The 12,815-nt window shown below is 40.7% G+C and overlaps 1 protein-coding gene and 1 long non-coding RNA gene across 7 annotated transcripts in view; one reads left to right on the top strand and one right to left on the bottom strand.

The window, feature by feature from the left end:
* Positions 1-255: 255 nt before the first annotated feature.
* Positions 256-9,474, bottom strand: LOC309349062. Of its 3 annotated transcripts, XR_014159652.1 has the most exons (5): positions 9,333-9,472; positions 8,812-9,011; positions 7,850-7,916; positions 1,860-2,781; positions 256-1,614 (listed from the first exon to the last, which is right to left on the bottom strand). It is a non-coding gene; the product is annotated as an uncharacterized lncRNA (long non-coding RNA). The 3 variants fall into 3 exon arrangements; XR_014159650.1 differs by lacking the exon at positions 8,812-9,011 and having other exon boundaries at positions 9,333-9,474; XR_014159651.1 differs by lacking the exon at positions 8,812-9,011 and having other exon boundaries at positions 256-522; positions 2,666-2,781; positions 9,333-9,474.
* The window catches only part of FZD6 (frizzled class receptor 6), a 23,030-nt gene continuing 19,549 nt past the window's right edge, over positions 9,335-12,815 (top strand). The window contains exons 1-2 of one of the 4 annotated variants that reach the window (XM_081874236.1): positions 9,335-9,462; positions 10,753-11,131. In XM_081874236.1, coding sequence (XP_081730362.1) covers positions 10,943-11,131 — 189 coding nt within the window. In that variant the 5' untranslated portion in view covers positions 9,335-9,462; positions 10,753-10,942. Of the gene's footprint in view, positions 9,495-9,728; positions 9,759-10,002; positions 10,138-10,752; positions 11,132-12,815 lie in introns of those variants that run through there. The other 3 variants (XM_081874237.1, XM_081874239.1, XM_081874238.1) reach the window with 3 other exon arrangements.

Genomic DNA, 12,815 nt, shown 5'->3' with positions numbered 1-12,815 from the left:
ACAACTGTGTGCAACATATATAATTAGGCTGCAGTCAGGATGCTTCAAGAGTGCTTATGCTCAAAGTTGGCAGCTGCAATACTCTCCAAGCTTACTTGGAAGTAAGCCCTAGAACAGTGTTTTCCAACCTTTGGTCTCTAGCTGTTTTTGGACTACACTTCCCATCATCCCTGACCACTGGTCTTGCTCGCTAAGTATGATGGGAGTTGTAGTCCAAAAACAGCTGGAGACCCAAGGTTGGGAAACACTGCCCTAGAACACATGATTCTATGGATTATGTCATATCTGCCAATTTAGAATGTGTGTTTATTTATTGTATTTATTATATACTGATTAATATTTCTAAGCAGTGCAAGTAAAATTACAAAAAATAAAAATAAACCATGCATAGAATAACAATTAAAAAAATCATAATAAACCCAACACCACTTTAAAATGCCTGTTGAAATAAGAAAGCACTTGTCATATACATGAAGCTCAGCAAGGAGGGTGCCTGTCTAATCTCAGACACACTAGTCATATCTATAATAAAATAAAAAGTTAACTTTGTTGGTTGAATAAGAGGGAAATATTCATAGCCTCTCCTTGTCCCGTATCTCTGTGATCACTGCTCCCACCAACTTCCCCATTTCTTACTTTAGACTGCAATCTTAAAGTTAGAGAAAGACAGAAATCTACCCCCCAAGGGGAACATGTCCACAATCCATAGTGCACAAATCTACTGCAATGTAGTTGCAATGAGCATATAATAGTTCCTTTGATAATTAATTTCTTCTCCATAGCTTGAAAGAGTTTCTGTGGCTAGCTTCTAATCACCGATGCACAAAACACACTTGACTGTCTTTTCCTATTTTGATTCAATGCCCAGAGACCTGACGAAGCAACTGACTTGTTTGTTGTTGAAAAGGATTAATACTGCAAAGTGGTGGTTTTCAAAAGTGCCAAAATAAAATAATTGGTGAGAAAAGGAAACACAATGAAGTCTCAGTCTGCAGTGAACCACACAGGAGCACGTGGGCTTTTAAAACAAAACATGCCTTGCGAGAACAGCCAAACTGAAGGGGAGGTTATGGTAGAGAATTTGTAATTATATGAGCATATCCCGGTTGAATGCTGATTAAACTGGACTAGGTTTAGTGTGAAATCCCCTCTATATATCACTATAATGATGCTGTGCTGTAACAGCTGCTCTGCTGACAAAATCATACATCAGGGGTGATGAACCTGTAGCCCTCCAGATGTCATTGGACTACAATTCCCATTATCCCTGACCATTGTTCATGCTGGCTGATGCTGATGGAATTTGATCAAGAACAGAAGGGCTACAGGTCAATGCCACATGTGCAAGTTATGGTAGCTGCTTTTTCTGGAAAACAAAATGGGCAGATGCACAAGTAAATATGGTTCCCTGCATGTTTCAAAGGCCTCTTCATGTTTCTTTATAAACACCAGTCCAGAGCAGTTTTTAATGAAGAAGCATTAAACATTTCCATTTTTATATATTCTTAGGGATTCAGCATCCAACCTAACATATTTAGGAAACAAAATTACATATAATATTTCCTCCATGGTCAAAAGAAAACATGGGTCACATCCTGCTACAAATATAATTCACTTATATATGGCAGGTGGACTATATTACATATACAGTGCTACCTCAGGTTAAGTACTTAATTCACTCCAGAGGTCCGTTCTTAATCTGAAACTGTTCTTAACCTGAAGCACCACTTTAGCTAATGGGGCCTCCTGCTACCGCCGCGCCACCGTAGCACGATTTCTGTTCTCATCCTGAAGCTAAGTTCTTAACCCGAGGTACTATTTCTGATTTAGCAGAGTCTGTAACCTGAAGCGTATGTAACCTGAAGCATCTGTAACCTGAGGTACTACTGTAAACATTTGGGGTAATCAAAATGAAAGTGGTGCTATTTCTAGTTTCCTCAAAATGCATTGGGAACCGTATGTACTTAACCCAACTGTTCATTTCAAAATGGACATTTTCCACCTAGGGTTGCAAATCCTTGGCCTTTAAGTGCTCTTTATAATTATGGGCAGAGTAAAGTTCAGCAGGAAGAAATAAACATTTCCTCCCCCAAAAGCTATTCCCAAAGTTCCCAGGTTTTATTTTATTCTGCTCCAAAGCGTAAGAATGTTTCTAATTCTTTTCTTTCATCTCTTGGCCAAGAAGGGAGTGTTGTGTTGTGTTCTGAGAGGACAGAGTCACAAGTGAAGTTTCAGCAGGAGAACTTGTTAATTGCTTCTGGCCTTGATCCAGCTCTTAATTGTGCATAACAGCTGGTGGGGCTGGGTGGGGGTGTGCAATGCCAGCTGCATCAAAGGACACATCCACCCATCAGCAGGGCCTTGGTGAGCAATGCAATGTGGTTGTGTGATCCAGGTGCGTGTGTGCATCCACTATGCACATGAAAGCTTTCCTCAATACACAGATCTCCCTCGTTGCATGTGCTTTCATACACAGCGATGCCCAATGGGTCTAAACAGTTGCTCCGAGGGCAGACTGTACCAAATGTAATCGCAGTAAACAAAGCAAAATGGCAGTTGGATACTTGCCTGCTACTCCATTGGTGCAGTAATATTAATGGTCACTTGGCTACAATGGCCATGAGAGGCAACCTAGGAATCTGCAGTGTCAGATATTACTTCTCACCTCTTTGAATATATCTACAACTCATGCTTAAACTGCTGCATTGTCATTTCATGTGCCCAGAGAATTGTACCAGTTGTGGCTTGTGACACCTAGACCGGGGAGACGGCACCAAGGAGCTAAAAATAAAAATGCAAAAAAATAATGTCAATAACTGCAACAACACAAACCCCTCTGAAATATCCCAGCCCAAGAGTCTGTTCACCAGCCTCAGCTTCTTCTTTTTGAGTCAGTCAGGATTCCACCCTCCCATGCCAAGTGCAAAAAGTTCTGCAAGGAAGGGAGCAGGTTTTCCAGGACTCAGATGTCTCCATTATTGCTTGAATCACAGATGGCCGGAGAGGGCTTGGTCCCTTTATCATTTTTAGTGGCCCGCTGAGCTACTGTTTTTAAAGGGCTACAGACTGGCTAAAATGGGAGTGAGCCAGGTTATGGAACTTGTATATTTCTTTAAGGACCATGCTAATTTTCTTCGCAAAATTCAAGAATTTCACTGATGTTTCCAGAAACATCAGTGAAAAAAGAACTGACAGTTGTGGAGCACGTAGCCTTTGCCTTACTTATGGTAATGCTAAGTCAGGGTTCAAAACTGGAGGAGGATAATCACCTTTAAAATATGCTCTAAGAGTCTGCAGAACTATGGATTTTTTTTTTTGTTTTTGCTGTATGCAAACGCACATCTTTCAAGTTCTTTGTTTTTTAAAATCAGGTGTGACAGCAAATTCAGCCAAAAATAGGCACAAAATTTCATGTTGAATTGCTTCCGTTTGGTCTCTGCTGTACAGGGCAGTGGAAACATCTAGTTAGTGTTGCTGCCAAAGGCTACCGATATCCTGGGGATTGGGAATGGATCAAGTCAATCACTTGATCCAGGAACCACACAGAAAGGTATTGCAGGCATATCCCTTGGTGGCTAGTGATGCCACAGCTGTGATTTTTTTCAGAGATTTAAATCTGGAAAATGTTACAGCTTCCCAGGATTATTGGAAGTTGAAGGGATTTTAATATGCAGCTAAAGTGTTTTAAATCAACCTAATAAAATAATTATTAAAGCATTCTTTTAGCATAATTAACACCTTTGAACTGCCCGGTTGAAATACAGGTTTTAATTGCTAGAACACTGTGGTGGATGCCCAACCGTGAAGCTCCTGTTGTGGCAAATCTAATGAGAATGGATTTTCTGTTTCTCGTTTCATCACCTCACCAGTACTTTTTAGAAAAAAACATACCCAAAATGTCAGAAAAATCATATCAAATAAATTAATAGTCTTTTCTGTTGTGTTGGGAGGGGGAATAGATGGGCAAAGTATTTCTAAAAAACACACAGGACCAGTTTCCTGTGGTGTTTCCAGATTTTGAAGCAATCTGCTTCCAGCAGTTTCTCAAGGCATATTCATTATTTATTATGCTCATTAAGTAAACAGCTTCTCAAGCAAGGTTTAAGGATTTTATTCAATTCTCTGATGCCCCCCATGAGCCACAGCTAAGATTTCATGTTTTGCAGATATAGTTCTTATTGTACTTCCTCTGTGTTTGCTCCAAAATTGATTTTAGGATTTGATGCTCTCAGGGAAGGCTTGGGCAGAACTAGACATTATCTTGGCAAATGTGCAGCCCCTGGCTGTGTTTGCTGGCACAATGGGAATTCAGAGTTAGGAGGAGCAGGGCCGGATTTAGGTTTGAAGAGGCCCTAAGCTACTGAAGGTAAGGGGGCCCTTTATATGTCCAGCTGTCCTTTGTCAACAACAAATGGTTGCTGTTTATTGTGTTGAATATATGCTATGGTAATTTATGGACCTAATAGGTATATAAAGCCATTTGCACACAACAAATAGGAGCCTACATAACACAAAACAGTGTTGCTGTATGTAGGTTTTATTTTATTTGTTTTTCATCTTATATTTTGGAAATGTACATCCAGTTTCCCCCCCTTTAAATCTTTTGGGGGGCCCCAAGAGAGTGGGGCCCTAAGCTATAGCTTGTTTAGCTTATATGTAAATCCGGCAGAGGCACTTACAGGGGCCACAGAAAGTAAATTATCTGAGGACTACGGTCTTGGCTACTGTTTAAAGCTTAGCACGGAAATAGAAATATTAAATAATATGACAAAGATCTTGATCCAGATACACACATATATTGTCAGAAGCAGCATTTTGTAGTCAGATGTGCCTCAGATCATATGTTTCCAGTGGCATGTTATAGTCCAGACCTGTGTGGGATACATTTTCTATCAGATTATTTATTTACACATTATTTGTTTTCTTTACTGCATTTATAGACCACCTTTTTGATAAGGCATTAAATATTAAGTTACAAAAGACAAAATAATAAAACAGTAGACTTCTGTCAGCCACTGGTGATCTCTTTGGGAGCTGATGGTATGAGAGTCCTGATTTGGACTTCTTCTCTTCAACTTTCCTCATATCAAAGTTTTTACGTATGGCATTTCATGGAAAGGCAGATAAGGATCATTGTCAGTGGCCGCTTTGGGAGCAGATGGCATGAACTCCTCACCCTACAATTCTTCTGCATGAATCTTTGATAGTAAGGAGCCTATTAAAATGCTCACATTTTGGCCATCTCTTTATACTGGCATTTAATGGACCAATGACACCAAATCTTGAAACCAAACATTACTGTACATGCAAAAACTGAAGCTTTGGTAATGTGAATCCAATCATCTCTACCAGTTTGCCATAGGAGCTTGAAGTATCAGGTTGCTCCAAGTGGGCGTTAAAACAGAACAATTTACTAAGTAAGTCTGTAAGTGGCAGATGGGTTGCAAAGTAAGGACAGAATATAATTTGGGAACTTGGCTTGTAAAATGTTTAGGGGATAACCATTCTAGCAAGTTTAGACTCACGCAATTCCATGAAAATGTCTACCTACACACTCATTTTTATTTTTCATAGATTGTTAACTTGTTCTGTATCATTTTAAAGATAGTTTTCCTAAGTTTCATTATATGACAACAGTTTTTCAAAATGGCATATTGCATGTGAGTAAAGCTACCACAAGTGTGACATGCAAAATGACTCGGAATTGCATTGAAAGTGGCTCTTGAGAGCTTTACCTTTACCTAAAAGAAGCCTCTTCTATAATTTGTTCAGATCCTCAGGAGCTTAAGAAACAGCTGGAGGGTTTTATTGCTATTTGTGTTGAAAAGACAAAATATTGATCATTTCTGTCATCATCTGTGTTGGCTATCTCCCAAAGCAATGTTGTATTGATTGTTCTGTTTCAGAAATCCTGATTTTGGTGTGTGTTTTTAGTACTTCCCAAGCTACAAAACAGAACTGCAAAGCTTTGTCAATACCAGAGTCTACAATATACTGCAGTAAAAGCATTACTTTTCTTTATCCTCGGGTTGTTTGGTTTCATTTGTTTGCTTTGCATGCAACTAGTGTAGATTTTAGCTGTGAGCAAACTCTCTATATACTATACTATACTACACACACACACCTCAATATTCTTTTTGATTTTTTGTTTTAATTTAATATAAGATACACAATATACAAAAAATTATTCCCCCCCCCCGCCCGGTGCCATTCCTTGTGTAACCAAAACAGCACCACACACACACAATAGGAAGGGATTGGCATATTTGGGGAAAACTTGTGGTTTGCAGAAGTACTAAAACGTCAGTGGAAAAACCTAAAGAGGAAAAGTTCTCAAAAACAACTCAGTGGGGACTAATATATTCAGGGTCTACAAAATATTGCCTGGCTGCTGGAGAAAATAAAAGAAAAACTGGAGAGATAATACTATGGGGAAAGTAAATAGGTCCCATTGAGTTTAATGGCACTTACTCACAGGTAAGTGGTTTATTGGGTTGCAGCTTAAATGTGACAGAAAAATTGAGTGTCAAAACACAAAAACTGAGTGTCTGTTCAGCTTTGCAGCTGACATTCAGCAGATTTATTGGTGCCACCTACTGGTTCTTTACAGTTTTTCTGTTGAATCTAGAGAAATTAAAAGCAATGCCTAAATGACAAATTGATTAAAATAACATTGGGATTAAATTAAATTTTAAGTTTTTTTGTTTTGTGTTTTAAAAAGGACCTGCCATAAGGAAAAAGGAAACAAGACTTTGTGGTTGTTGTTGTTTTGCAATAGGCATAACAAGGTATGTAGTTGTACCCAGCTGCACCCTACTGCAGATGTAGATACCCAATAAAGTAGACTTGAGGCTTCACTGTGAATGAAAGGATGTCCATGTGTGAAAGAGTGTGCAGAATAATTCTGAAAAAGAGAGGGAATTGGGGAAAATGAGCTCATTTATAGGTAATAAGAGGAAATTAATTGTCTTAGGAGTGTCCTGTTGGACAGAAAACTGGGTTCAGATGAGTGATTTTGTGTTCTGGGGCTCAGATCCTGGCTATGCCTTGAGATTATCAATGTTTACAAAATGACAGCCATTTTGTGACTAGCCATGGCCATGGCAGCCATTTCACAACAGTTTTTAAAATCTCCAAATGTGCCCACAAGTTCAAAAAGACTGGTGACCTATTTCTTGCTCAGCTCCAGCCATTAACAACTATTGTAAGAAATGCCACTATTTCTAAGTTGCAATCAAAATAAAAGCCATCAAAACAACAGATAATGCTCCTCTGTTAGGTCTTCATTTTCTCATCCCTACATTTTATTATCTAAACAGCCAAATCTTTAAAAATGGATTTAGCTACCTAGTAGTGCAAAGTAAGGACTTGCACTACTGTAGTTAAAACATGGTTCGGTTGCTGGCAAAGCAGGAGAAAAATAATATATTTATTGTGATTCTGCAGTTCTAAAAATTATCTTGTCTATAAATGTTACAACCATCATCTTACTTGTGTGCCCCATCTATACAAGGCCAAGCCCTTTGAGTCCCAAATTGACCTGGGTAAGGCTCTGGCACTGAATAATCTTGTCTCAGTGCCATCAGCTTCCAGTTTGTAATTATGTGTTGGAGTGCCTCTTTCCAGATCTCAAAGCACTATACTGATTCTAATGAAGGTTTGTAAGGGTATTAAATAAAATTATTATCATTCACATTTCATAAAGGCACAGAATGGCAGTTGTGTGACTTGCCCAAGGCTACACAACAAGTCTGTGGCAGAACTGGTTGAGCAACACAGGAGCCTCACATTTCAGTTTTGTGGTGATAATTATCGCAACAATGAAAGGAGAGTTTAGCATGCCACTGACCTTTTGGGAGAGGGCTTCTTTGTTCTGTTTTTGGGTATTTTTAACCCACCTTTGTGTCAAAGGTCCCCTAGGTGGCAAATGATACAATAATCACAATTACAATGAAAGATAACAAATAAACAAAAACTGGGCTAAAATAATGTTAGAATCACAATATAATTTAAACCATCTGGGCACGTAAGGGCTTTGCCTGGTTCTAAAATAATGTTAAGGTAGGTGTCAGGTAGGCCTATTTGGGATAGACATCACACTCATCGTATCTCTCAGATGACTGTGCTGGTGCATGCGGAAAGAAGACGTGATCATTCAGATACTGAAGTTCCAAGCCATGATCAAAACCAGCACTTCACATTGAGATAGATAGTGGGCAGCTCTCCAGGCTATTCTGTCTTTCTCATCCTCTCAGGGCAAAATTTGAAGGCAATTTGAAGGCAAAGATGAAGCTATGAGACATTTTTGGAGGAAAGGGATTAATGAGAACAGCCAGAGGTGGATTTAGGGTGGCATGACCAGTTCCACCACACTGGGTGCAGGGCCTAGGAGGCACTGCAAGAACAGAGCAGAACAGAAGAAAAGAGGCAGGCACGGGAAACCCACAAGGCCTGATCCTTTGTACATTTACTCAGAAGTAAATCCCACTGAATTAAATTGGATTTACCCCTAGGCCACGAAACACGAGGCTGAACAGTTCCTATTTACTCGTCCTTAAATTGAAGAAGGGGGCTCAACATATTGCTATTTTATTATGCTTTAAAAGTGTGGGTTCCCAAAGTTCAATATATTTTAATATCTCAAATGTTTTAAATTAATTTCTCTGGCATCCTATTTACATTTGGAACTACATTCCTATTTATCCAAACCAGAACTACGGCTAAGGTTTCCTTTAGTCTTAGAAAGAAACACTCTCTACGTCGCTCTCAATAGATTTACTTCAAAATAATAATCATAAAAAATAAACGAACAATCGTCTTAATTTCAATGACAAATAGGCATCTGAGATGTTTCCACTTTCCGGTCTGCTGACACCGGGAGCCAACATTTCGCCCAATACCAAGCTGGGTTGAAACAAAATGCAGAATGAGGAGACACCGCCGGTGTGCGGGTTAACAGCAAAGTGCACTCTGGCATTTTGGCATGCAGGTGAAGAATATCATTTGCCCACCTTTAAAAAAAGCAAAGAAATAGCACAGAAGGAAGATAAGCTTGTGATCTCGTAGTCCTCCCTCTCCACTTAGCTAATTTCCTACTTTAAGAGGTTTATCTGCCTTTTCTTAAAAAAGAAAAAAGCGGAGGAGCATTAGAAACGCGATTCCTCCTCTCTCGTGGTCATTTCCACCCCTTTTCCCCCCACGAGGGGAAGGGGAAGAGACGTTGGTGAGGCGCCGCCATCTTGGCGGAGAGGAGAGAGGGGGAGGCGGGAGCGGGGAGGGGATCCGGGCGGCCCGGAGAAGGTGCGCCAGCACCGCCCCTTCGCCCTTCTCACCGGTAGTTCAAATATCGCGCGATTCTTCTATCACCACCACCACCACCTCCCTGTCTCGGCTGGCCCTGCATTCTGTCTCCGAAAGGACCCGTGAGCCCGCGCGGCCGTTGGCGCCCTGAGGCGAGTCCAGGTGAGGCGCCGGCTCTCTGCCAAGCGGCTCAGGTGAGGGACGGGGGCGTGGCTTGGCGCCCAGCTGCCCGCCCCCCGCCCCCTCCGCTGTGGTTTCTTCTCGTCTGAGGGACCCGACGGGACGGGGTAACGACGACGCCTTGTGTTGGCATGTGGGGCGGCCGCCGAATAGAGGCAGGTTGGAGAGTGTTTCTTCTTCTTCTCCTGCGCTGAGGGCGGCGTTGGAGAAGTATAAGAGGCCGTTTGTTTGGAGGACTTAATACGTCCTCAGCATCTTGAAAAAATGCTCCACGGCAGGTAATGCCACTTCGAAGAGCGTTCAGGGCAAAGTCGTTGGCGGGCTCTCTCGCTTCAAGTCTTCCCCACATGAAATAGCTGTATGAGGACAAGAGGAAAGTCACGAAACGGGGTGAGAGTTTTCCAGAGCCTTTCCACCAGGCCGTCTCTAAGGTGGTAAAGCAGGGAGGGGAAATGCTGGCTGCAGTTCAAGCTGTGGAGGCATTGTGGAGGAAAGGAAGGAAGGGAGTTGGTTTTTGAGGCGGAGAGAGACTCGGTAGTTTCAAAGTGTGGGCGGATTCGGGCTTAAAACGTACCTGTTAGAATAGATCGTACCTCTCTTATTCACGTTGTAACGTGAGCTTTCTTCCCTCTGAAATGTCTGCCGTCAGCTTAATTGGTATGTAGGCATCTTTCCCTCTTTTGGTTCATCTGTGCGATGAGGAAGAAGTTTCAGAGCTCTCCAGTCAGCGCAGCAATGCAAACAGTTCTTTTGCAAACCACATTGTAAACTATAAATGTATTGGCTGTATTGAGGGCCATCCTGTAAACTTGTATGTTGACGTTTGCTGCTTATGTGGAAGATGTCTAAATTATATGCTTAGAAGTTATGACTGACCTACATTTTGAAAATTGGGGTGTGTCTTTCAAGTTTCTGATGGTGTTTCTGAGAAATTTACCCTGTGGGGTTTAGTTCTTCGTAACATGTAGTATGTCTTTGTAGCTGCAATCCCAAGTAATCTTCGTTGAATGTAGTGAGACTTATTTCTGAATGAACATGCATAGGCTTGTACTGTGCAGAATAGTAACTGATTATTAGCTGAGCTATCCTGATTGTCACTGCTGTCAACGACTGATCCAGTTGTCTTTTGCCTTGAGGAGGTGTAGGGTAATAATAGCCTACCTTATTTCTAAAAGTATTTGTAAGCTTTTGCCTTTTAAAGTTCTATTTGATGCATTTCAAAGATCTTGAAGCAGTTACAGCTATTGTTAACTGTTCTTTTTTCCTTTACAGTGCACAAATGGTGAAGTTTATCTTTCAAGTAATCGAGACAGGCAGATGAGAATATGAAGAGAAACAGGAAATCCAGTCTTGCCATTTCATTGCAGTCTCTGAGAAATTAAAAAAGGAGTATGTGTTTACTTTGACTGTGAACAAAGTATCCTGTGGAGAAGCTGATCATGACACAACACTGAAGTGTGAAATGCCTGGGAAGATGGGTATCTTTGTACTCCTGACTTTGAGCTTAATCTTAAACTTGACACATGGGCATAGTTTATTCACATGTGAACCCATTACTATCCCAAGATGTTCTGGAATGGCCTACAATATGACATTTTTTCCCAATGTGATGGGGCACTATGATCAGCAAACTGCAGCTGCCAGAATGGGGGTGAGTTGTTCTTTCTCTACCGTACATGCTATAAATATTTTTTCTGTTATATGTACAAATGTGATTCTGTCAGTAAAAAGAATTCTAGGTAAGACATGTTCAATATTACACATTATGAGGAAAAACCTAGTGTTCTAAAACAAGACTTGAAATAGTTACCAAAAGCCTAAAAATCATAGAGAGATGCAGGTACAAACATAACAGTATGGGCATGTGACCAGATTTTAGGGTCTATTCTTACATGGTTTGAGCCTGAAAATTTACAAAAGAGCTCCTACATCCTGTCTGAATAAATGTATAGAAGATCTTCTGTGTTACCTTTTTAAATCTTCAAAGTGTTTAGTCATCTGAGCTTCCTGACTGTTTATAGCAGGCGACCTTGTGCTGTATCCCCTCAGGCCACTGGCATCTGCATGCAGTTGGCATAAAAATTCATTGCTGCCCATAAAGTTCTAAAATATGAGATGCATCTCTTCCACAGATCTCCTAACTGTGTATAAAAGCATAGGTGTAGTAACTGCTCAAATAAGTTTTGTTCATTATGCTAAATGAAAGGAGTGTTAAGCTTCCCTGAAGTTTATTCTTGTCTCTAACATACTCCTTCAGTTACAGGTAGGTAGCCGTGTTGGTCTGCCATAGTCGAAACAAAATTTAAAAATTCCTTCCAGTAGCACCTTAGAGACCAACTAAGTTTGTTATTGGTATGAGCTTTTGTGTGCATGAAGAAGTGTCTGTGCACACGAAAGCTCATACCAATAACAAACTTAGTTGGTCTCTAAGGTGCTACTGGAAGGAATCTTTTTATACTCCTTCAGACTAGACATTCACAATTGTCCATGGTGCAATTGACCAAACTTTCCTGGGAATTAGGGATGTAATCTAATTTTTTTAAAAAGAAACTTAACCATGTGAGTTTGAGTCAATTAATCACTTAATTGTTAGAAACTGCATAAATTTCCATGGGATTTTTTTTCTAAAGAAAAAAGTACTTTAAAAATATGCATATTTTTCAGCAGGCTGTGTCAGAAGAAATTCTTTTTTCTGTCATGGAAGGCAATACCTTTTTTAAATAGCGATGATTACTATGTACAATGCTTTCCAGTAATTGTAGTGAACATTAATTACAATTTTGAAGCAATGTAGGATGTCTTTTTCTTGATCTAAATATTTTTAATAGTTTGACTAAGCGCATCTGCCTGCTTGCTGATCCTTTCTCTCTAGGTGGTGCAGCTATAGAGCGTTGGTAGTGGAAAAAGCAGACATCTCTCATGTGATCACTTGCACTCTCCCTCTGCATGGTACAGTGGTGAGGAATGAGCCCAATTGTCCTCACCATTCCACCAGCTTTGAGAGCATGAGCATGAAGAGACAATAGGGTCAAGGATAGGGCAAGTGATAGTTGCCTCTGAATGCCCAATTATCCTCTCCCTCTAGAAGCCTATACCTGCTCATGCGTTCTTCCTTTGGGTGCTGGAGCAGGAAGAATTAGGCCCAGCAAAGCAGCTGATGTTCTTTGGAGGAGCAGTCACCACTTCTGCTTACTGGGCAGTATTGCGGCAAAAATTGGACCCACACACCCTGCCATCCACAGGGAGAGTGCTGTTTAGCGAGTGGTTGCTCCTTCCATGACTAGAGGTCTCTGCTGCACTGCCCAGAGAGATGGGTAAGCAAGTTGGCAGAGGCA

This window comes from Podarcis erhardii (assembly GCF_964252035.2).
Source record: "Podarcis erhardii genome assembly, chromosome: 8".
NCBI classification, from domain to species: Eukaryota; Metazoa; Chordata; class Lepidosauria; order Squamata; family Lacertidae; genus Podarcis; species Podarcis erhardii.
Note: the sequence above shows the minus strand (reverse complement) of the source record. Positions and strands in the feature narration are given on the sequence as shown.